The 24,468-nt window shown below is 35.0% G+C and overlaps 1 protein-coding gene across 4 annotated transcripts in view; it reads right to left on the reverse strand.

The window, feature by feature from the left end:
* FSIP1 (fibrous sheath interacting protein 1) overlaps window positions 1-24,468 on the reverse strand; it is a 72,033-nt gene that overhangs the window by 42,662 nt on the left and 4,903 nt on the right. For 2 of the 4 annotated variants that reach the window (XM_071427050.1, XM_071427048.1), the window contains exons 4-11: window positions 24,124-24,273; window positions 22,565-22,737; window positions 21,607-21,691; window positions 20,060-20,158; window positions 17,066-17,157; window positions 16,231-16,338; window positions 12,626-12,790; window positions 8,524-8,661 (exon numbers count right to left, since the gene is read on the reverse strand). In XM_071427050.1, the coding sequence (XP_071283151.1) occupies window positions 8,524-8,661; window positions 12,626-12,790; window positions 16,231-16,338; window positions 17,066-17,157; window positions 20,060-20,158; window positions 21,607-21,691; window positions 22,565-22,737; window positions 24,124-24,273 (1,010 nt within the window). The remainder of the gene's footprint in view (window positions 1-8,523; window positions 8,662-12,625; window positions 12,791-16,230; window positions 16,339-17,065; window positions 17,158-20,059; window positions 20,159-21,606; window positions 21,692-22,564; window positions 22,738-24,123; window positions 24,274-24,468) is intronic. The other 2 variants (XM_071427049.1, XM_071427052.1) reach the window with 2 other exon arrangements.

Below are 24,468 nucleotides of genomic sequence, written 5' to 3' on the forward strand. Positions count from 1 at the left end.
TAAGCAGAACAGTGCCAAAATGAAGAAATAAGGAGGCAAATCACACAGAATATTCTGAGTTGGAAGGATGACCAAGTCAATGGCTTGTACAGGGATCAAACCTGCACCCTTGGTGTTATTAGCACCCTGCTCTGAGGGGAAATGAAAACCCAAACCAAACCAGACAGCATAAAAATGAGCCAAGGAGATGATCCTACAACCCTGCTTCTTTAAGAACTGCAGGACTGTGTTAAAGGTTAGGATTTTTCATAAAGTATGTGGCCATGCTTCTTACAGGGACACCATCAATTTGTGTGATGACAACTACACTTGCCCTGCATAGTTACAAAAGTACATGCCCAGAAAGCCATTTCTAAGTCTCAGCCTAATTTCCCTTTTTATGAGGAGAGACTTCAATGGCTAGGACATAAGCAAGTCTGAAAAATTTTCATCACAGCCCTAAAAAAAAAATCATGGTGTTAGAAACCATTGATCTAGATCAATGATGAGACTGTCATCAAAAAAAGGAAGTTCCTAGTCCAACAATCTGTTCATGAATTTTGCATGAGAGATACAACCAGTGCTCAATATTCCACCCATCACCAGGCCAGAGAAATATGGTCCTTCTAATTGATGCTGGTTTGCCCCTGAATACTTTGCTCCTTGATGACTATCGTAATAGCACCATGGGACAGATGATGTCCTTTCTCCTCTAAATGTTAGAAAAAGATTTCTATGTAGGGTTAGGTACTCTTGCCTGAAGCAAAATGGAGATAAAGCTACTGAGATGAAATTGTTTAGGTTGAATAAGTGGGGGTGTTCTCTAAGCCAGGTTATGTCTCTGAAAGAAAAGAGGCAGAATTTTGATCATGCCTGATAACACATTTTGTACCTATGGCTGCTTGGGTGTATTGGCATGCTCTGAGCATGTGTACCAAACACAGGCCATAGACAAAGGAATGCTCAGTCCAGCATCAAAAAACAGACTGAAGCATGAGACAAGCCACGAGGTGCCCAACTCTGCCAAACTGGCAACCAGTACAAACACTCAGTAGCAGAATGTCGGGCATTTGCCTATTTTTTCCATCAAAAGTTTAAATGCCCTTAGCTCTAATGAGAGGGAATATTTTAAGTGCAGATTTTCTGGAAAGAGGACATTCCAGCCTCCTAAGTATTTTTTGATACTGACCTGTGCTGTGCAGCACAACTAAAAAATATTATGTATAATTAGACTATTTAGATAGATGAGAAAAAACTTCCAAAGCTTTTCTCCAACCAACTTTGTTTGACTCTGTAAACAAGATTACCCTGTTTCTGAAAATAAAATTACTACATTCATGCTAGGAATACTGCTGTTTTCATCACAGGAAACTCCTTCTAGAAGCCAAAATTCTGTTGGAAATACTTCAAGCTTTCAACTAAGCTTTGTCATAAAACTGTGATTATCAGATTTATCACAGTATGCTATCAGTTTGTTTTAAAACATTCATTGCAGTATCCCTCTTATCTATAAATTCAATGGGATTTTTATATTCTTGGGAATCATACTGAGAATAATATTTTGTTTACTACTACTGCCTTTCATAGATGAAAATACATAAAATATTATATAACTTAAACTGAAATAAACAACATGCCAACAGCAATATTAAAAATATTTCTAGAAGTCACATATCAGTAGGACATTTAAGAAGGTTTTGGCCTAGGAACCCCACGTGCCTGTCAAATAGTTTGATGCAGTTTACAGGAGTATCTCCAACCTGTGCATCTGCTATGTGCTTTATATCTTTCACTCTTAGGGATGCTGCATGATTACACTTCCATCCTGGCCTAGTAAGCTAAAGTGTCTCAAGAATAAAACCAAAGCTCTGCTACAGAGTTTGTACATGGAGACATACAGGCACACACAGGTATAAGATAAATTTACAGTCAAAATTTTTTATGTTGACATTTATCACAGACTCAAAATCACACAGCCACCAACTATAAGATGGAGAGATGCATTTATATGCTACTTTTCAAAAGATTAAGATGCTCACCCACAAAGGATGAATTACACCTAAGTACACATTGCAGAAAGTCTCATCCACAGGAGCCCTGCTGTTTTTAGTTTCTCATTTGAATGGGACATCCTGGGGAAAAGTAGAAACAGCCTTCCCCAACAAAATTTGCAGAGAAACAGGGGCTTTTTCCTGACTATTTCACTTAGAGTACAGAGCGCAAGCAGGCCAACAAAAATAATTCCTCTTTCCTACAGAGATTAAAGAACAGTGCTAACTTTCAGCAAGGAATGAGGAAGTCCTGCATTTGCCAGTGGAGATGTGTGACAACAGGTAAATACCTTCTCCTTGCCTCAGAGGGACATGCACACTTCAATCATGAAAATTTTATGGTGTTGACACCTACTAACCAGAGAATTTTTAAGCATTACTTCCACATTACCACATCTAGAAACCACAGTTATTGTATTGAAATGTGATGCTACATGTACAAACAGGGAAGAGATAGGAGAAATGAAAAGCCCAAATCAACTTGTTAAGTACATCCATACAAAAGGTACACGTACACAGTCAAGTACCTGGAAAACACCAAAACTGCAGTGCTCAATATGCTTGACTGTCTTTAACCAGAAGGCTTCAGTCATGAGCACAGCAATGAGCAATTTTTTACAAATATGGATGAAGGGCACCATCCTGCTTTGAAGGCATGTATTTATCTCAACCATGAACGAAGCATAACAGGTTGAAAGGGGAGTTTAGAAGGAATGAAAAAGAGCATTACGAGTAGATATATGGAACCCACGTTGGAGATTATGAGAGAGGTCAGGAGGCAGAAAAATTGATGACACAGTAAAAAAGGTAATAGACAAATACAACAACACTGTTGAAATCAGAGAGGACAGCAGTGTGACAAAGATATACTGAATAAGTAACACAAGAGCACAGAAGCAAGTCAATTTTCATGGAGTCTTTCACTGTCTAAGAAAAAGCATATTTCCAATAATAATCTGTTTGATGGTGTTAAATAAACAAAATTAAGAAAGCAGTGTAGTTACATTTAAGCCATGTTAGAAACACAAAATGGGAGGAGATCAAACAATAAGTACCACTAAATGAATTCAGAGATGAGTGAGTAGTCAAAGATACTTTGTTTTTTTATGATTGCAAACACTACAATATAGCAGAGGTGTAAACCAGCAGAGTTGCTGTCTTAACTCTAAGTTATATTTTGGGAGAGGGAGGATCAGTACATTGAATTGACAGAAAATTTGATCATTCTTACCTAGAAATCCATTATATTTAAAACAGGTCCCATTACAGGTATCAAATTCCAGCAATTATTTCTCATATCCAGAATCAACTATAACTACTACTTATGATGCAACTGGCAGTATTACTTATCACCATCTCATGGATGCAGTTCAACTTAATAGTCATTTACATAAATATTATCTTTATTTTCCATATAAACTAGAAGCATTTTTAAGGATTTAACTGATCAATATTTTAATACAATTTAGTTTTAAAAATTCAACATGTGTACAAAAATTATTTCGTTTTATTGAATCTTAATGCAACATGTAGTTTTAAAATATTTTTTACAAATCCTTTAAGCAGCTTCACTTATCCACTTCATTCTTATCCACAGTACAGTGGAAAACAATCAATACACAGTAAATTTATTTAAATCATGAGTGAAATGTTTACATTTTGTCAATCTACTATTAATTTTAATTTTATTGCTCTCTTCTAGTGTGTAGTAGCTGTTAAATGAAGCAACTAAGATTTTCGCACTGATATTTTCCCAGGTGGAAATGCTACCACATTTCATTCTGAAACAACTCTGTACAATCACATAATTAGAATGAAGTCTTGTAAAATCTGAATAGACAAGATTTGCTTGAAGCTCAACAACAGCTTGACAAGCAACTTTAGTACCTGGTTGAGACTTTTTGAAGAAATAATATAGAGAGTGGCATATCTCAACTTTATTTAGATAGGGTGTCCTTTTTCCTTTTATTTGGTGCAATGTCTTATGAAAATGTTCTATTAAGCAATTTCTACTTTTATGGACAAAAACATGCTTATTTAGAAACCAGACACCACATGATACCATATGAATTAATATAAAGACATTTGCTATTTATCTGCTATAGTCTACAATGACTATGCACAGAATAGTTAAAATATGGAAGTGTTTCTGTGATCAAAAGTGTTAGTTGTTAATTTCTGGAGAGACTGTGATACAACAACATATTACAGTATTGTCTGGTTGACAAATTACTTTCCAGATATGTGGTAGGTCTTTATGTTGCTCTCTTCTTCCCTTTAGAAGAAAAGAAAGGAACTATGACCATGGTCAGGAAGAAACTATTCTTCTTTTCTGGAAGCTGCCTAATACAGACTCAGGATCAGGTACACTGAATTCATTCAGTACCGGGGCTAAAACTAGAACAAGACTATGTGTAACAAACCCCATCATCACCCTGATGAACAGTAAATGATGTAAGTGATGTAAGACCTTCTCCAGGACCAAGCAATAATTAATTTTATCCTGAGATTTTCCCACAGATATACTTTATTTTGCATCAAAATGATAAGAATCATGCTTTTTGGAGTAAGCTCCTACAGGTAATCAAAGCTCCTGAAAGCATCATCACATTTATTATTTTTGTTCTTCATCATCTTCCCCGGTTGCAAACCTTTCTGCAAATTTCAGCTATTCCAATAACCAAACGTATATTTTCCTAATACTACTTTGCATTAAAAAAACCCCTTAATTATTAGCAATCACACAATGCATTTGGCCATGAGATTGCATGTACTTGGAAAAAAATGATTCCTAGAGGTGTACAGACATCTGTTAAATTTAAATTTAAGACTCCGGTAACTATACCTAGCTTCTGCTTTAAAAGCACCTACTAAAAGTAAGAGGACACCTTTTTTTCAAGTAGGTATCAGTATCAGTGCCCAGTAGGTAATTAGCATCTATACTTGTATGTGTGCATACACGCTATTACATGAATGTATATTCAATATGCATTCAAAGTATTTCTGATTTCATGTATTTAACCAAAAATCCAAAAAGAAATGTGTAGGTAGACTAATGGCAGGAATTAATCAGCTTCCAGTGTAATATATTAGAAATCCACACAATTATAGGCAGTGAAGGTGAAGCTATCTTACATACTGGCTTGCTTTGATGTGCATTTAAATCTACTGTCTGCCATGAAGAAATTCAACACATCATCAGACATGCCACTGGATTATCACAAATGGCCAAGCAGACAAAGCCACAATTGAAAAATAACTACATTTATTATTCTTTCTATATAAAATTCTTTTCATTAATGCTCAGCAACACGCATTTGGCAGCTGAACTGGGTATTTTTTTGAAGCAGCAGTTAACAATGCAATCCACAAAACAAAGATAAGCTCAGTGGTTTCCAGGAAACTGAAAGATGAAAGAATGCAGAGAGAGTCAGACATGGTTTCGAATGAAGAACAAGTGAACTAAGGTCAAACTGAAACCTAAAAGAAATTCAGCAAGGGCCCAGATACCAAGGTACAGATACATTTCAGTTGGATTGAAATTTCACAATGCATTTCAACAATGCGTTCTTTGGTATATTAATTCACTAGGGACAATTTTTTTTTAAAGTAAAGGAGGAACTCAGATTCCAAAGCCCTTAGTTTCACTAATTCAAGTGTAATATTTAGTAGATTCTTTGTGTTTATATCAAATGTAAATTAGATTAAAGTTTTATCTTCTGGCTTTGTTTTGTGAGTTTATTCCTAGACTTAGCTGAGACCATGAAGTCTTACAGCATATATGAGGTTAACTGTAGTGGAGGAATCCATAAATGTTATCATTTCAGAAGCCAGCACCTACAAAACAGCCTCCTCCAGAAATATGATTAATTGCCCCTGAAGAGGTCATTACCATTATACAAATAAATTTAAATAATCCATTTAAATTTAAATAATCAATTTTACAGTAGTGAAAAAATACAGCATTCTACCATACATACCGAGAAAAGCTAATAGATTTACCTTTATACCTACTGCAAGCAAGTCCTAACACACAGAGCTAAATTCTGTTTAGACAAACTATTCATAATTTCCACCTAGGAAGGGAAAACCAAAAATATTTTGTCCAAGGGACTTTTCAAAATACATTTTAATGTAAGTTCTCTCAGATACTATGTTTGTAAAATACTGTATTTTACAACTATCAAGTATAACCAGGCATTCAGAAATAACACTCCTAACTGGTGACAAATCACCTCCTCTACTCAGAGCAGAGACTTTGTTTATAATTTTACATAGCAAATTACAGGGGTTTAGGAAAGAGTAAAGGAGAAATTGAAATACAATGCGAATTTTAAAAACATGGATTTTAAATGCACAATTTAAAAAAAGAAAAAAAACAATGCTAAAAGCTGCACACGTGGACTCTTGCCACAAGTGAGAGGTAAATCTCTCACAACCTGCACTTTATAAAGCAGAAATGACAACTTTATTACCAGTCAAAATATCCCTTTGAACCATGCCTAGGCATTCCTCCTCTGACATACAGTGAAGAGTGCCACCTATTGAATAAAAACCAGTATTTCCAGAAATCATTAAATTTTTCTGGAAACATGCAGTCTATGGACTCCCTTCCTCAGCCCAAGCTTTCAGCTTAGTTTTTCATTATGCAGTGTCTTGGCAGAGACACCAGATTTGCCAAAGTACTACTTTGGTATAGAAACAAGGTCCAAACAAAACTGCACATAAGTTATCTGATCTAAGGGGGAAAAAAATCAATTATGTGTGTTTTGTTAAAAAGGAAAAAAAAAAAGCACTCTTTTTTAAAGTGCTTTTTTTCACTTGCTCTTTTTTCACTCAAGAAAGTGCATCCTTTATATATATTTAACTTTACTGTTAGAAGGAAAAAACTACTTGCATTCAGACCTGAACACTTCTTTACCTTCACTGACAACTGAAGTATCTCACAGAGGACCTATCAAATATTTGACATCCACATGCCATGATCTCAGTCATGCTACAGAGCAGCAATGATCAGAAGGACAGTGTGTCCCCTAAAGAAGCCCTGCCAGGTGCTGCAATGCAGGCAGCAATGCTACACATTGGTGCAGGTGACATTCTGTATTTTTAAACAGTGTAAACTGGCATTACAGTCTATCAATTTAGAGTTTTAAGTACACACAATCCAGTCAAGGAAAAATGGGTGGTACATTGCAAGAGTTTGCATGTAATCTGATAGCAAACAAAACTGCTATAACCCAAACAAGTTTTGGAACTGACCCATTTATAAACAAAATATTTGAATGAGTCAGCAGCCCACTGCATTTCCCAGGCCTGCTGTAGACTATCATTCAATCCCCAGACACACTTCCTCAGATTGTGCTTGCCTCATGAGTAAGGTCAGTAGTGACAAAATGTGATATAAAGGTCAATGAGCAGAAAATATTACAATATGCAGACTTACTTTATCTGATTACCCATTAACCTACTCAATATACTAAAGCTCACAGATTTCCCCTATTTATTTGTCTCTCTTTTTTAACTGTTTAATACAACATAATAGTGCACTAAAAAAGAAGTTCTAGTATTGTTTTGGAACTGTGAATAAATAAGAATTAAATATGCTTCTTTACTGTACTCACACACACCCAAGTGAACAGCCTCTAAAACAATCACTGCTTCCTTGTCCAAAGTCTTTGTTCCCATACTCAGGTATACTCCAGCACTGCCAGAATAAACCTGGCTTATGTTGAGTGGCTGGAGCTTTTGCAACTACAGCAAAGGTGCTGTAAGTAATTGAGATTATACCACTGTGGTTATGCTGCCACCTGAATCACAAAGCTTTTGATCTGCACTGGAGATCCCTTTTTGAGGGTAATAAAAGATAACAGGAACAATACTCTTCCTAACTCTAATTATTGTGGAGAGTAAGCCTACTGCTGAATAAAGACCTCCAAGAGAAAAAGGTAGGCTACATGGATCTTTGGTCAGTCACAAACTTACATATTTATGTTCTTCTTACTAAGTGAAAAACTGTAAAATCAGCTTCACACAGGAAACAAATTTCTACAATGCACAGACATAAAAATGCTATTTTTCTTTCAATTTAGTGATAATAAAGAAAGGTTACCACAATAACTTAGTGTATACAATATTCTCATCAGACTTGTTCCTTCAAAGAACACTGAAGTACATGAGCCATTAAAAAATCCTTTAAGGATGCATTTATATATTATTTTTTATGCTATGCACCTCTGAGGAAGAAGAGAGGAGGATAATGTCTTTGACTTTGAAGTATCCTATAATAAAGGTAAGTATGCATTACAACTGAAAAAAAAAGATTTCTCAGACTAACAATAATTATTTGGGGCTTTTGCTTGCATATTTCTTTGGGGATTCCTTCAGAAATTTACACAAGGTTAAAAAACTTGATTTTATTTAAAGACACAAGGAATGATAAATTCCAAAGTTCTCAGAATAAGGGAAGAAAAATGTGAAAAAATAGGAAACTTACAAGACTTCTCTCTAGGGATTCCAGCTGATAATCTATTTCTTTCAGACGATTCTGTTGATCACGTTTTTCCTTATTGTCCCGCAGAACCTTCTCACCTGGAATTGTTTCTAGGCTTCTGCTTGCATAAACCAGAGGCTCCTAAGAAAATAATTGATAGAAGTTAACCATGTAACTTTATATTGCTTCATAGACAGATGAGGGTTCTTCTGATTTCTACTAAGAAAATAGTGAAATGCTTAGAACAACACATCAATGTCAAATTCTGCAAATGAATAGTTTTCATTATGTATATTTTCAAATACAATAGCTAAATATCAGGCAAAACATATTTCAACAGAAGAATGTTGCATTTTAAGAGGAATTTCTTAGTCTCCAGATCTAACACCTGGATACTTAATTTCTACTACAACAATAAAAGCACTCTGAGAATAGGGGTGACTGAATGACTGGTTCGAAGTTGGATCCTCTTAACCATATCGGGATCAGAATTAAGCCAGAAGGAAAAGGAAAAAACTGAGCCAAAAATGACAACATCTTTTGTTTACTAGGTATCATGGTAAACGAGGAAAAACCCTCTCTCTGTAAGTTGGAGTTAATTGCCCAACCATTATTAAAGATTTGGGTTACACATTCTCACATCCTTCAATAGGTTTGGACTAGATTCTGAACTTTCTATCAGTCCCAAATACAGTCAGTTTCAGTACTACACACAATTCAGTTCATTGAGAATGACAAGTATTGGCAAAAGTGCAAAGTTATGTTGTAATCAGAAAAAACCCCAGAGCTTTCTCTTGCAAATCATAAATTCTATAGAAAAATCCAATAGTGGCAAAGGTAAAAAGCCTAAGCAAAAAACCTTCCCCTATCTTGATAATCAATTCAACCCAAAGGGATACGAGCAGCCATAGAATAAAAAAGTACTCTATTCATTCTTACTTTCAGAAGCAGCTGGAGAAATTTTAATAGACACACAAGGAAAATAATTCCAAGTAGCATGACTAATTGTAAAGAAAATAACCTTCACAATTCAACATTCAACAGCAAATTCCTCAGCAACAATATACAAAAAACTCTATCTGTAAACAACTTTTTCTAAACATCAAGCAAATCTATGAGTTCTGACATTTAAATCAAAATATTAGTTGCTTGAAAATAAACTTATTTTAATACAGTAAAAATTTTAATTATATTTACAATCAGTAATAGTTGGCAGTACCACAATGACAGCAAACTTTCCTGTAACAATCATTATTTTCTGCTTCATTCTGTATTGCTTTCAAAATTATTCATAATAATCTATTTGATATTTGACCACTCTGGAGCATTAAGCAGCTGCTTTTTCATAAGTAGTTCTTACAGCCTCACTTCTCTCATCCCTGAAGAGTAACTGATAGAAACACACAATATGAGTAAAGTCAAGGCCTTTCCCCACTTACTAATTTTTTAACATTCTTCTCAAGATATCATGAAATAAATGTATAAAGTATTATATCAAGGAAAACATTTTATTGCCAATGTTTTGCACAATTCAGAATATGTTCTGTTTCAATTATATAGCACATGTACATAGTAGAGAAGTCCATTTAAGATTACTTTGTCTTTCATATTTTTAGATCCGTAGAAAATAAAACTGTTAAACATTTTACACAAGGGAAAATTCAAATACTAAGCAAGAGCCAAAGATGTAACAAACACAATGCCAAAGAGAAATTTGCAGTATTTGAAATATCTATAATTATTTGTTGCGCTCCCTCTCCTCCACATTTTATAAATAAATAATAACAAAATCCCACCTAATGAAGCATATTAGGGTCATACAATCATTGAGGCATAAAACTGGCTGATCAGTTTATTAACCTGCTTCTAACCATGCTCTGAAACAGATATCATCTGTGAAATTCATCTGTTTTGGCAAAGCACAGGCATAGAGCATAGGCTATCAAGGACTTCATTAATTGAAAAATTAGTGTATCTTCTGAATTTTGAGTATTTATCTAATCTTAAACTGCTAACTGTAGACCACTTCTATAATAGAAAAAGGGATTTTCCTGACTAAAAAACCCCAATCAGTTATGAAAGAACTCCTCATGGTGATACACATCAATTATCTTTTAAGACAATCCGCCTACAGATATTATTGTTTCTTTAAATATGTTCATTTGCTTTAGTTTTCAGGTGGTTTTTCAGTTTTTCAAGCTGGTAACTGTACTCATCACACACAGTCTTACACTCCATATTCTTCAGCCTATCATTTTCCTGTTTCTTTCAGGATTAAATTCAACTTAATTTATTCTTCCCCAAAAAAAGTAAGACAGAAACATTTTTAAATATTTAGTTGATTTGGCACCAGAGCAAAGGAACATTTGTGAGAGAAATACAGTTCTGATGAGAAACATTTCCATGTAAAAGAGAACATTAGTCATGGAAAAGCATTCCTAATCCCGCTGGAGCCCTTGCACAAAAAGATGAACATGTCTACTCCTCTGTTACAGCTAAGCTATGGTATTGCAGGATAATTGAAGCCCATTATTAAAGATTTCAGAGTGAGAGAATAGTTCCTGTATCCTGGCAAAGTATCCATCAGTGGCAAAAAAGGACATCTCCCACTGAGGCAACAGTGATTAAGTGTCTGCATTTTGGAAGCTACATCTAACACAATTATTGGAAGAAAAGAATGTGCAGCTTCATCATATCCAACTCTAAGCTAATTCTAAATTAAAATCATAGAACTAGAATGTCTGAAAGCTTTTTACATGCTGCAAAACAAAATTGAAGGGAACTGCTTTTCACTAATGAAAGGTAACAAGGAATTAGCTACCTGGTTTTGGTTGTTAGGTTTAATATTACTCAAAAAAGATAATATGTTACTCTTTAATTAGCATACACCTAAATGCAGATTTCTGTTCAAATACTTCTGGGCTATTACCTGAAAGGAAGCAACAACAATAACTTGGACAAACATTTCCAGACAAAGCATTCATTATCACAGGCAAGTCATATTAACTTCAAGCTGATGTCTTACAACACTGAACACAAGATCAGGCAACCACTAGGAAGCTCAGGGTAACAACTGCATTTGTTATATGATTACCAACAAGAGGGAGGTGCTTTTTCACACATTAGATCCCAGCTGGTAAATGATCAACATGAAAATGTGACTCCTCTGGAACTGAGCTACAGAAAATACTGCTAGAGGTAAAACAAAACCTCATGTTCAGAAAGAAGCCAATAAAAATGACATTAAAGTGCCCTTACAAAAGGAGAAAAAAACCAAACCCACAGGTATTTTAGCCTCTTAAAGAGATGTTTCTCATACACTGGGAACTGAAAACAGTTTTGTGAATGAACATTTTTACACATATTCTCTGATACATCAGTTCTGGACAAAAGAAGAAAATATTACAGAAGTATATAAGCTTTGTGCAAATAAATGAAAAATAAGAATCTGGGTTTTTGGTTTTAAACCCCATTATAGTAGAGGCAACAGTACCAGGGCATGGGATAAATTGTAGTCTTCCAAGTACAAAAGTCAAACAATCATTTCTCAAGGCTGAGACCTTGATTCTTAATCTTCAAATCTCAATATTACTGGCAAGGCAAAAAGACAAAGGCCATTAAAAACAAGGGACATACAACTTCAATCCATCTCCTACAGTCTTTAACATTGCTTATCAGTTATTGCCTTATCCTTCAGATCATAAGTGAACAGGCACTTTTGGTATCCTGAGATAAGAAGAAACCTAATTCTAATTCCCAAAGATAAACTATCATGGATAATTTGTTTCTATGCTGAAAAAAAGCACCCTCATGCAGATAAAAATGTATGAGTTACCAATTTCTGTATCTTGGAAGTGTGGAATCAAAAACTCTTAAAAACAAGTCAGTTCTCAAATTACCTATGACTCAAAATAGCAACAAATTATTTTTCCATTGTTTCTACAGCTAAAATTTCTCACTTCACTCCCTAACACATAGACTTTATGATAAAATAGAGGATCCTAATGAAAAATGCAAAAGATACAAATACAGCTATATGCAGTATTGATCTCAACACACATGTCAAATAAAATATCAAATAAAATAAAACAGATCTGTAACCTACCTGATATATCCGGCTTGGACATTTTGAGCTAGAGCTGGAAAGAGCAGGAAACTCCCCATCAGAGAGTAGCAGGTGAAGCATATTGTCTATCTCATTCAGGAGATGAAATTCCATCAGTTCAGGTGTGTACCCTTCTCCTGGTGCCTGCCAGACAGGTACATTCTCCTGTTGGAAGTACAGAAAATACTTAAGCTTCATTTGCAAAGGAAACAGACTTTAAGGGCAGTTGCATACCAATGTATTTATTATTCAGATAAACCATACTTAATAATAAAATGTACATTTTCATCCATCTCAGTATACAGCTAAAATCTCCCAAATATTCATGTTGTCCCTAACACACTCAAGAGCAGCTATGGACAGAACGAGTAGAGACATTCATACATTCATCACTTTTAAATACAACCAAGGAGTAACTTAACTGGACAACCACTTTCCATCTGAGAAAGGAGCCAAAAAGCGAGAAAGCCTAACTAAAACTTAGTTTGGAATGAAGCTGCAGAGGTTGACACTACAGCAGAAACCACCTGGAGCCAAATCTCAAATGGAGGGTTTGAGATGTAATGTGATGCCTGTAAGGTACCACCAAAGAAGAAAACAAGGCATTCACAGGAAATCAAAGGAACTGCTCTGAGGTCAGTAGCTGACATCCTTCTAGAGCCCCTATGTGTTATCACAGAAACCCTGCTAGAGACACAAAGCAGAGAGTTCTTTTCCTGATCATGATTTACATGACTTTTTCCTCTTGATAGCAGTTAACACCTGAATAACACATATGAATATATACTCCTACCACATACAGCTGCATATTGTGAGTGAGCTAGGTCACTTCAGCCAAGCCAATGAGCTCATACCCACAGACAGATGCAGGGTCTCCACAGCAGCTTGGCACTCCCTGCCTCTCACTCAGGCAAGCAAGTCTGCACAACTCCCACCCACTGGGTATCAGAGCAGCAGATTGCATCTCTGTGTCCTGACCACAGACTGCTAGAATGTGGTAGAATGAAGCAGTAGATAGGACCTTAGAAGAGGAAGGACGTGTGGAAAGACATGAGTGTATTGCTGGTTTCCTTTCTTTTTCCTACCAGAACAGGACAAGTACCTTGCCCTAAGACTCTAACATCTACCTTGCAAGAAATTGATGTCCACCATTTGTTTCCAGCTTCCAAATTAGTCCTCTGGCTATTCAAGCAGTTGCATCCATACAAGAGGAGGAAATATCAGCTTCCAATTACAATACCACTGCTATGAGGTCATTTGTGGTTCATCCCCATTACCCTAAACCATGTTAGTTGCAAAAAGAAATAAGAAGCATACCCCAAACACCTGTCCTAAATTATCTTCATAATAAAGGGGAAAAAAAAAGAGAAAGAGAAAGAAGAAAAGAGAGTCAAGAGAGAGTCATCCTTTTTGTTAAACAAAATCAGTTCTAATGCTTTCTCATACAAGTATGATGAGAGACAACTAATGAGCCTGACCAGACCTGATCTGACTCCAAAATAGCCACTCAAAAATGTCTCAGATGCTTGCCACCTTTTTGGAAACATCCGTTCAGGTGAGACAGTGACCACAAAAACATAAGCATCCAGCATGGTACTACATTTGTGCCATGTTAACTGCCTCCTAATCAGAGAATGAAAATCACAGAGCAAAAACAGAAATTACTCTACAGGAGTCCAGTAAGATGTAACTGAGCTCGTTAGCTACAGCTCAGTGTCTGTATCCTGTACTCCAAATACCCAAATTACTCCAACATTCATTTTACTCTAGGATGAAATGGACTCACACATTCTCTTCTGTATTTTCATGATAGCTTTGCTTGGAAAATAAGCTTCTGTCCTGTCAATGTTTCCTGTGTGTTAACTCAGAACAATACTTTTATAACAGCACGGTCAGTGCTTTCTGTGGAACATCTGAAACAATTATAACCCTGCAGCTTCAGCTTTGACAATTAAATTAGCATGAATATGTGTACTTCTAAAATATTTTAAACATTCGTAAAACATTCTTTCAAAAAGTGAGAAGTGCTGTTTGGATATTTGGCATATATAGAAGTACAAGTCAAATGAGGTTATCTAATTCACATTACACCATACAGAGGAATTCACACAACATAACCACATCTGCCTTGATTGACAGCCTCCAAAACATTACTCCAGCCAATGTGATTGCACAGCTTTTTACAGCTTTTTAAAAGTCAGAACAAAATAAGATGAAAGTAGCCACTAGCTGGATAGTTACCTGGGCCAGCTTGAAGTTGTCTAGATTACTCATTAGCTGATAATTTCCTCATGATTTTTGTTATGAAGTAGCCACAGAAATGCCTCACCCATAAAAAAATTCAAATGTGGGAGAGGAAGAATCCATCCCTAGAGTAGACAGGTCTAAGTAACTATTATCCTTTCTTTCACTCTACTTTGACAGGAGAGTTAAGAGCTTTTTTCTCTAAAGAAATGATCTAGTACAGACTAGAGTAACCACAAATTGCCATTCTTGTCCATGGTATCAAGACCATACAGCAACACACGTGTCCTGTAAGATGATCCACTTCATATCTAATATTAACAGTGAAATCCTGTAGATACAAGACAACATGATAGTGACATATGCCAAATGCAAAATGGGGACAAATTTTACACTTTTCCATTGCCTTGATGCCTTGAGAATTGAAGCAAAAAAAAGTACATACTGTTAGTTGGAATTTGCATTAGCTACTCTGTAAAAATGCCTCTAAATTCTATGACAGACACTAGCTTAAAGAGAAAGAAAACCTGGTAACTACATGTTTTGAGAGAACACTTTTGCAATCAGTAAAATAAATGATTTTTAAAAGCCACTATTTCCTAGGCCAGAAAGCTATGTTTACTAACAGAAGGTTGTTTAAAACATCTTCGGATCTTTAAATGATGACATTTATCAAACTGAAGACCATCTCCTAGAAACAGTGATTGATGGGACAATCAAATACTCCTTGTTACTCTCCATGAGGATGATTTTTATTCACTTCAGCTCCTGCTATTCACTGAAATATGCAGACTGTGCACTGTTTAACAATATTATGTTAAAGCATAGATATCTAATGTTTAAGCAGACTTTATGTATTTTTAAGACAGACTGAATTGGAAGCCACAAAAAGATGTCACATTATCTTTCTAAATGGACACAGAAGCTTCATAAATGTGTATTTCCCCAATTATTGCATTTTGAAGTCCACTTATCAGTTGTCAAATAATTGTTGTTGAGAGGTTTTTCCAAGTAGTTGCTGGCCTTTCTCCCTGAGACTACTGCATACAGCACTAACCACTCAGACTGATACTCCACAACTTCATATTTTATGCAAGAAAAAAAAAAAAAAAGGTAATTTTCTCCAAGTGTTGTTCTAAGGTTCCCTCCTCCTGTGCCTAACTTTTCTTTTAGGTTCTGATGTTAGTAAAATTAACAAAAAAACCTATGAGAATTCATTTTTGGAGACAAATTCAACAGGATGTATCATATTTTCTCTCATATCTGAGTAGGGTATTTAATGGTAGAACTAAGATCAAATTTAGATTTACTGTAAAAATAAGCCAAATACAACAGAACAGTACACACTAAATTTGTCATACCTTGAGATCTTGCAATTCAGTTCCATCTTCTGTATCTTTCAGGAGTTCAGTTAGCCTTTTCCTTTCTCCCTCAAGCATAACAAATTGGTTTCCTGAATCCCTTGCTAGCTGAAATATTTACAACAAGAAAAAAACCCATGCTTAAGAACTCCACTAACTCAAACACCTCTAAAACAGAGCTTTTAAGCTCTATGAAATTAACAGCTAAATTTTGTTTATCTCAATAATACAAATTATCACTCTGACAGAAAAATATAGCCTTCATATAATAAATTTATAATCTTATCTTAGTCTTTGACATAGTGGGGAGGCAAATATTTTTCATTGGATGAAAAATCATGATACCTACTAGGTCCTCACTGGAAAAAAAGAAGCAGAAAATCAAAGGATGCATTTTCTGACAAAACATGGTCCCATCCTGTCCCATCAGGCTACACATGAGCAACCTGTATATCTATCCCTTATTTATGCATCAGGTTAACACCAAATAAAGTTAAGTTTATTTAACAGTAAATAAATTTTTAAAAAGTCTTAAGATATTGCCCTTAAAAAAAACTATGTCCAGGCACAAACACAACAATTCAGTTTCCAGTATTATTTATCAAATGCATAGAAGCAGTATTATCCTAACCGATATAAGCATCCAAGTTGAGAACTACCTAACACAGTACTCTGCCATAAATAGCAGTTTTAATAGAAAGGTAATTTCTTCATTTATGCCTAATTAGCTTCTAAAGTTCCTGACTTTAAGAGAAAACTGTCTCCAAAAGTACTTATTGACTAATTTCTAGCTAACATTTAAAAAATGTTACTGGTTTTATGCTTCAATGCTTACCTCAATGTTCTTTTTAATGAAATGCTGGCTGGTTTTATTTTTGCTATGCATTTTTTCTGCTGGTTTTTCTGTTTCTAATTCACTTGGATAAGCTGATGTTAGAGGAAGAAAAGTTGCTACATTAAAATCATTCCTATTTTGATTCTACAAGAACTGTAATAACATCAATCCCATTCAAACCCTTAGCAAATATATAGAGTCAATAGACAAACTTTTTGTATGATGTTTTCATTATTTGTGTAAATAGTATCATTTATTATTGTATTGAAAACATACTATTGCCAAAATCTAATTTAATTTTCAACTTTTTATTATATGAAATCACTCAATGTTACAAAGGCTAAATAGTTTTGAATTTCTGACCTCAAAAATGTTAAACATGGTGGCCTTAAAAGCCACAGCATTCCTTTAAACCCTCTCATCATTGCAGTTTTCTCATCATTACAAAACCAGACAATAATTTTTTTGAAAACCACAGAACTATCTGGAGACATATCAAGTACATTTTTCTAAATAAAACAGCTGAAAAACAGATTATATAGTTGATATTATTATAACACAGCTTATAAAACAAATATGGTTAAAAACTAAAACTCATCATAGAGCTGTAAATCTATTAAACACACACATGATTTTCAAATAACAATAGGTTTCTATCCATGACCAAAAAAAAAGGCATGATTCTGTTTTTCAGAGACTTTCACCATGCTTAAAATAACAATTCCTTTACAAACAGCAAATATTTGTCACATTAAATAACAAGTCTAAGCAAACATAATCAACTTCTAAATCTCAAGAACTGTTTCAAAAGCAGGCATGGTACTTTTTGCTTTTATGGAAAGCAGAAATTTGAAAAATGGGTGGGTTATTTCCCTACAAAAAAATTAATTTGACATGTTAGATCATAGAAGACAGGCTATGGAAATAACTCTTTTTCAGAGTGAATAGAATGAAAGCAAGCTCCCAAAGATATTAAATAAATTCCATGCATCCTTTATGTGGAATTACACAATACACAAACCTTAAAGGACTGACGAGTTGGATATGACTAAGAAACCCCCTCACAGTTCAAATGCACAACAGCTTTCTGAAAGCATCCTAAGCTTTCTTTACCATTACCATGCAACATCGTGTGTCAAGGAAATGGATCATATAGGAATGTAAGCATCAATATAAAGATGACAAGTTGCATCCTGAAATGAGCAGAACACACCAAACACCAACATAACATGCAAGATGTACCTTACTTTTAAACTATATCTTCCACTTGACTGTAGAATAGCATTTTTGAGAGGGAGCCATCATACAGAACATCTCAGAACATTGAAGAAAGAAGGGACAGACATGGATCACTGAGACAAAGAATACACGGAAGACTGCCAAGGGTAATTAAAAGAGAGATTGCAACTAAACAAATTTTCCATATGCATTTTGGTAGATTTGGCACATATTACAAAGATTTGGTAAAAATCTTGATGAGACTGATGAAGTAACAGCATAAAACTAGTGCATACATTCTTCTTCACAAGCTCCTCTTGCTCTTGGTCTGCCTTTATGACAGCTGTGACACAGAAATCCAAAAGCAACAAAAACAGTAATTCTTAGCTATTCAGACACCACATGAAAAGCCTCCAGCAGAAATAGTAAAAGTCATTTAAAGCAATATATATTGCTCACAAGCTGTAACTGATCTCTACTTCATGCATTCCCAAAGCAGGAATGTGCAGAACATCTCAAAACAGTGCAAGTGATAGCAACTCCCAACCATGCCTGTACTGGAAGCTCCAGAAGTCAGTGCTGTATTGAATAGTGCTACTGAAACCTGCCATTGTTATGCCAAGGGCACTCTAGCACAGCTCAGGAATTTTGGAGAAAGAAGCTGAGGGTCAAGCTTTATTTTAAGGGAAGAATGAAAATACATGGTAGAAAGACAGAGAAATCAAAAGCTCCAGCCCACAAAGATAAGGTCACATACTGGGTAATTGAGACAAGTGCTAAAATGACAAAGAAGCTGAGTTCCATGTTCAAAAATTAAAACATGCAGTCACATTCTACAAACTTCAGAGATATTGCTGCCATCGAGGCTTCAGCCTTAAGGAATACACTTATATTACATCTTTGTCATCTTAGCCAGTCACCAGGAAGATAGATTCCTTCTGTTTGCATAGAATGGTAGTTGACAAAGGAATAAACAGTTGCAGCTGATAGCAATGGCAGTTGAAACTATTATTCTTATATCACAACACTTGTGAAAAGTTACTAACCACACAAACTTGGATTTCAAATAGGAAAATAATAGAGGCATACAAGCACAATTCCATGTATTTTGACATGATAGGACACACTACACCACTAACAGCATTTGAAATGTCCGTACAACGCATGATAACACATGGTCCCTAAAAGAATCAGCAGGTGTTTGAGTTTTGCCAGAAAGTACTTATTTCATAAAAGCAATGCAGACTTTACAATAATCAGGAGAGCAAAATATAAAATAAGTTGTCTGAAGATTTATGTTTGACACAAATCCAAACAATTTCTGCTGAAAAACAAAAGAATACAGAACAGTTGCAGTCAGATTCAGCACCACTTGTCATTTGTAGTTTCTTGAATATAAGCCTATTAATAAAAGCTAAGATACCTTAGAGTAACTGCAAAGATAAGTTTTTAAAGAACTGCCATGAAGAATCAATGATACATTTTACAATATATCAGTTACACACCTCTTCCTTTTGAAATGAAAGAAAAATGGCTTTATAAACCCAATACTAAAAAATTTTCTTAGCATGTTGACTTAAACATCTTAGATCAATCATATAGCTGTTCTCGTCCTTCATTTGCAAAAAAGTAAGACCTGTCACTCTTCCAGTAAGTAACCTTGCTTTTTCCCATTTCACTGGCCTTGCCAAAAAGGCTGAGTCTTCATTACCCACCCACTGCATATGTCATTTTGCCATTGCTAAAAATACAAACTCTACCATTAATAAAGCTTACCCTGGTTTTCTTGGGCTTTATGGCAATTATAATCTTCAGGATTCATGTGTGTGTGAAATACTGTAGTGCATATTTCATCCTCTTTAGCATGGGAGAGATCTGTAAGGAATTTTTCCAGTAAAATTTAATTGAAATGTATTTATAGAAGATCTAGCGTCATGTGTATCATACAATTAGAAAGTAAAGAAATTCACTTGGATAAATGACATAAGCATTGTATTTCTCAAGAAATAAAGGGGGAAAGTGTAAAGTGTGAGTCATATTTATGCAGTTTCTTATGGCTGTGTTCATGTTCTTAACAACTACTGCCCATGGAAGACAATTCATCACATTATCAAAGACATAGCCCAAGGCCCTAAAGTTCAAATGCCTCTGCAGACACCATGTGATAACTCATCTAAAACTTTGAATGAGAGTAAGGCATCCAGGTTTTCACAGCTGGTGTCTGCTTGTGCATGAATTATTACACTTCCAAGCAGCTTAGGTCAAGGGAATAGTGTAGAAAAACAGTGTTCAAGCATCCTAGTTGTTTCAGTTACTCAAAAAACCTAATTAATTGAAGTATTCATATGAGCCAACTGGAAATACCAGTTAGAGCAGTAAGTCACAGTCTATACACTTAGCACTTACAGAAAGGGACTCATACTGCAAAGAACCAAACTAGTTACATGTGATTTTCACAATGAAAAAAACATACAATAACCACTAATAATGCGGTGTAATGGACTCAACTGAACAAATGATTTTGTTAAACAGAGCACAGGGTAAGGAATTTAGGGCTGTTTAATTAACCCCTGATTTACATTTCTGCTGAGAGTGTGTCAGAAGGTTTTGTTGTGCCTGAAAGGCTTGGAACACTTAAGTTATTAATGATTTTGTACCCAAACTTGTGCTTGATTTCATAGCTACATTAAAAACTATAATAGCTCTTATATATAATTTACTTAATAAAGCTCTATCAAATTCAAGTTCTGAAAAGCAAAATATATTAAATGTATTCCATTTCAGTATCAACCAGGGCAGCCATCAAGACATTTGTTTAATTAAATAAATACCAAAATAAATAAGACCTGAAAAGTAAGGCTCTACCATGATACAGAAAATATAAAGATCAAGCTGGAGGAAAGCAATAAATCTAAACTATGCAGTTTTGTCAGTGCAGTACACCAGAAACCACATGATGCAGATGGTCTCTACAGGAGTTACTTTTGAGATAAAGGAGTTAGCAGTTATATAGTCTTGTTTGTCTACTGTTATTTTAATATATCCTGACATCTACTGGAGGCTGCCTAAATATCATCCCTATCAAATTGTTTCCTTCCCTTAGTAACCCAAACTTTAGCATAGAAATAAAAGCAGGTTACATTGTAAATAGTAATTTTTGTTTAAATATTTTAACCACATACTGCTACCATTATTATGCATGTACTTCCAATATTCAAGCTGAGATTTTTGCTCAGCAATAACCATTCAGATCTCAAATCCCTATTATCTCCCCAAAAAGAAAAAAGATAGGATGTATCACAATTCTGTTTCTCTTTACTTACCAGCTGTATTATGCCATGGTGAGAACACAGCCAAAAACTGGTTTGTGTTTTCCACCTCCTCATTGCTTCCTGTGGTTCTGATACACTATTCAAAAGAAATAGACTGTGTATGCAGAGATATATTCATGTATTTAAAGTAAATTCTTTAAAGGGAAATACATTGTCTGCTTATCAGATCTAATAAACTTCAGACCCTATTTAAAGTTACTCTTCTCAATTTATTTTCTTCTTGAGGCTATCTGAATATCTCCTGAAGTGATGAAAAAAGTATGGTGAAACTTTAAGGCCTCTGTTACACACTGTCTTATGTGGAGACCCACTTCAGCAGACAAAGAAGTTCTGTAATGTCTGTGTGGCTCCAAATCCAAATCCAGTGAAATTATGAAATGCAGTCAAACCAATCATATTTTTTAGCAACTCATGTTTCTATTCATGTAAAGCAGAGGAAATACGAACTTGTTTCAAGGCATTTAACTGCTAGAGGCCAGGACAGGGATAGGGTAAAGGAATTTGTGTTGTAGCATTCTTATGTCTTCTTCAGGCAGCATCTTTAATTTCTTCAACAACAGACAGTACTGAAACAGCTGGGTATAAGAAGGATCCCTCTTGAGCAAAATAAATGCTTTTCAGCCTGGCTTCACTGATGTTACCTCCTAACACACCTTACTCTCCCTGCAAGCAGAGAACTCAAGCAAAATACTATGCTAATAAACCACACCCAGACAGCTGTGTATTTGGCAATTTGTCTTATCAATTTTTAAGGAACATCTCCTTCTTTCAAAGCCTGCCTAGCCAATACATATTAAAAACTACCCAATCTTACTTTTTAAGATCCATTTCTTAATTTTAGTTAGCCAACCGTGAGTTATTTGATAACAAGGCTTCTCTGAAATATGATAATTCTGTAAGACAGTACTCTAAGATATATCAGTCACAAAATAAGCAGAACACTTCTAACCTGAAGTTCTTCCCAGAGCATTGCCCTCATTTCTCTGCCTTGCTTTTTAACTGCTTTTTCTTTAAAACACTGTTTTTCAAGTATGGTGTCAAGTTTATTCATTTTCTTTATAGCTGCTTGAATCTGAGCATTTATATCCATGTCTTCAGAACATTCCAAGTCAGAAGAGTCTGCTGGAAAATACATTTTAAAATAATGTTGGCTTGAAGCATGTCAAAAAAACAAACAAACGCTAAAAAGCAGTCAAGTAATTTGGCAACACCCATAGACAAGAGTACAACATTCTCAAACACATGTTAATTTCTAAACCTGTTTGTAGCAGGGAAAAATAGAGAAGTCTTTGCAACAGAGTGCTGAATCAAACTCTGAGCTGTATCAGTTGGATATAGAGGTGTGAGAGAAGAAAAGTCACCTATTTTGGGCAAGTGATTTGATTCATATTTATAATGGCAGAGTGACATCTCCACAGTATCAGCAAAAAAATCACTGACTTTAAAAATATAAAATAATTTTTTCAGCCTGACTTGTAGAATACATTTTGCATTTTGAAATTAATAATTCAAAAGAGAGACTTTTGAGGGGGCGTTAAGAGAGACTCTGTAATATCTCTGCCTTTAAATATTAGACAAGTTTCAATCTTATGTCTTAGCAAAACCAGATTCTGATACTGGTTCTAGAAAAATATTGCTATAAAAAATGGAAAACTGTGAAACATGATGGAAACTACCATTACTTAATAAAGTAGATTTCTACATTGTCTCCTTTTTTTTCCTAAATATGCAGATTATAATTATAACTTTTACCTTTTCCCCTTCCTATAGCATCCTCATGCTCTGTCCTCTTCTATGGCTTCCACATTAAGAGTAGAGGAAACACTTGTAGCACTGCCCCTAATCCCACAGATTTACAAATTTTGGAACCCTGCAACACTCTGTTTCATTTTCTAATCTTTTGAGGTCAAATGCTTTTCATAGCCATTGATCCAACCATTTACTGTGATGCATTGGTCTACTTTATGCCATAAAAAGATCAGAGATACAACAAGGGGAGAGCTATAAAAATCTAAGTGAGCTACAGAGGACAGATGGACCAAAGGACAGATGGTAAAAAAAAGAGCACTTATTTCAACTGGCCTGAACTCAGCAGATTGATATAAACCTTAAACTACTGAGTGAAGCTTTAGGCTGAGTTCTATTGAATTTCTGTTCTGTAGATATTAATGTCATGTTTGGTGACCAACACTGCTGCACTGGATATGATAACCACTGAATTCTGCCTTATTAAACTGATTGAATCTACAGAAAAGTCAAATTCTATTATAGCATTAAAGAAAATTAATATCCATTAATAAAGCAATCTCTAAATAAAGAATTCATCCAATACCTCCTGAAAAGCACAATTCATATACATGTTCAATTTGTAGTATTCTTTTATAACTACAGAATATACACACATATACATGACCATTACAAACTCAGAAGCATTAATAAGAAAAGGAAAAGGTTTTATTGCACTGCTCATTCTATACACCTGAAAAGTACTATCTGATTTTGCATTACCTGGTTTTTCTGGGGAAGTTTCACAGGATTTCAAAGTTTGTGAAGTAGTATCTGACTTTGCATTACTTGATTGTCCCGGGGAAGGTTCACAGAATTTCAACGTATGTGTTTCAGTGCTTTCATCTCGAGAATCTGAAGTAGTGGTACATCCTGAAAAACACAGGGAAAAGCCTTTCACAATAAACCAGATACATTTTTGTCAATTAGGGATCACCACAGAGCCCTTGCAATGAATTAATTTTAAAAATAGCATATAGTAGTACGCCAGAACTCATGTTAAAAACAGGAGCAGGAATCAAAGGATTTCTTTTGACCCCAGTTCTGTCATGAAACCTTAACTAAATT

Source organism: Agelaius tricolor, unplaced genomic scaffold, assembly GCF_023055355.1.
Source record: "Agelaius tricolor isolate 1412-34295 unplaced genomic scaffold, bAgeTri1.0.p SCAF_5, whole genome shotgun sequence".
Taxonomy (NCBI): domain Eukaryota; kingdom Metazoa; phylum Chordata; class Aves; order Passeriformes; family Icteridae; genus Agelaius; species Agelaius tricolor.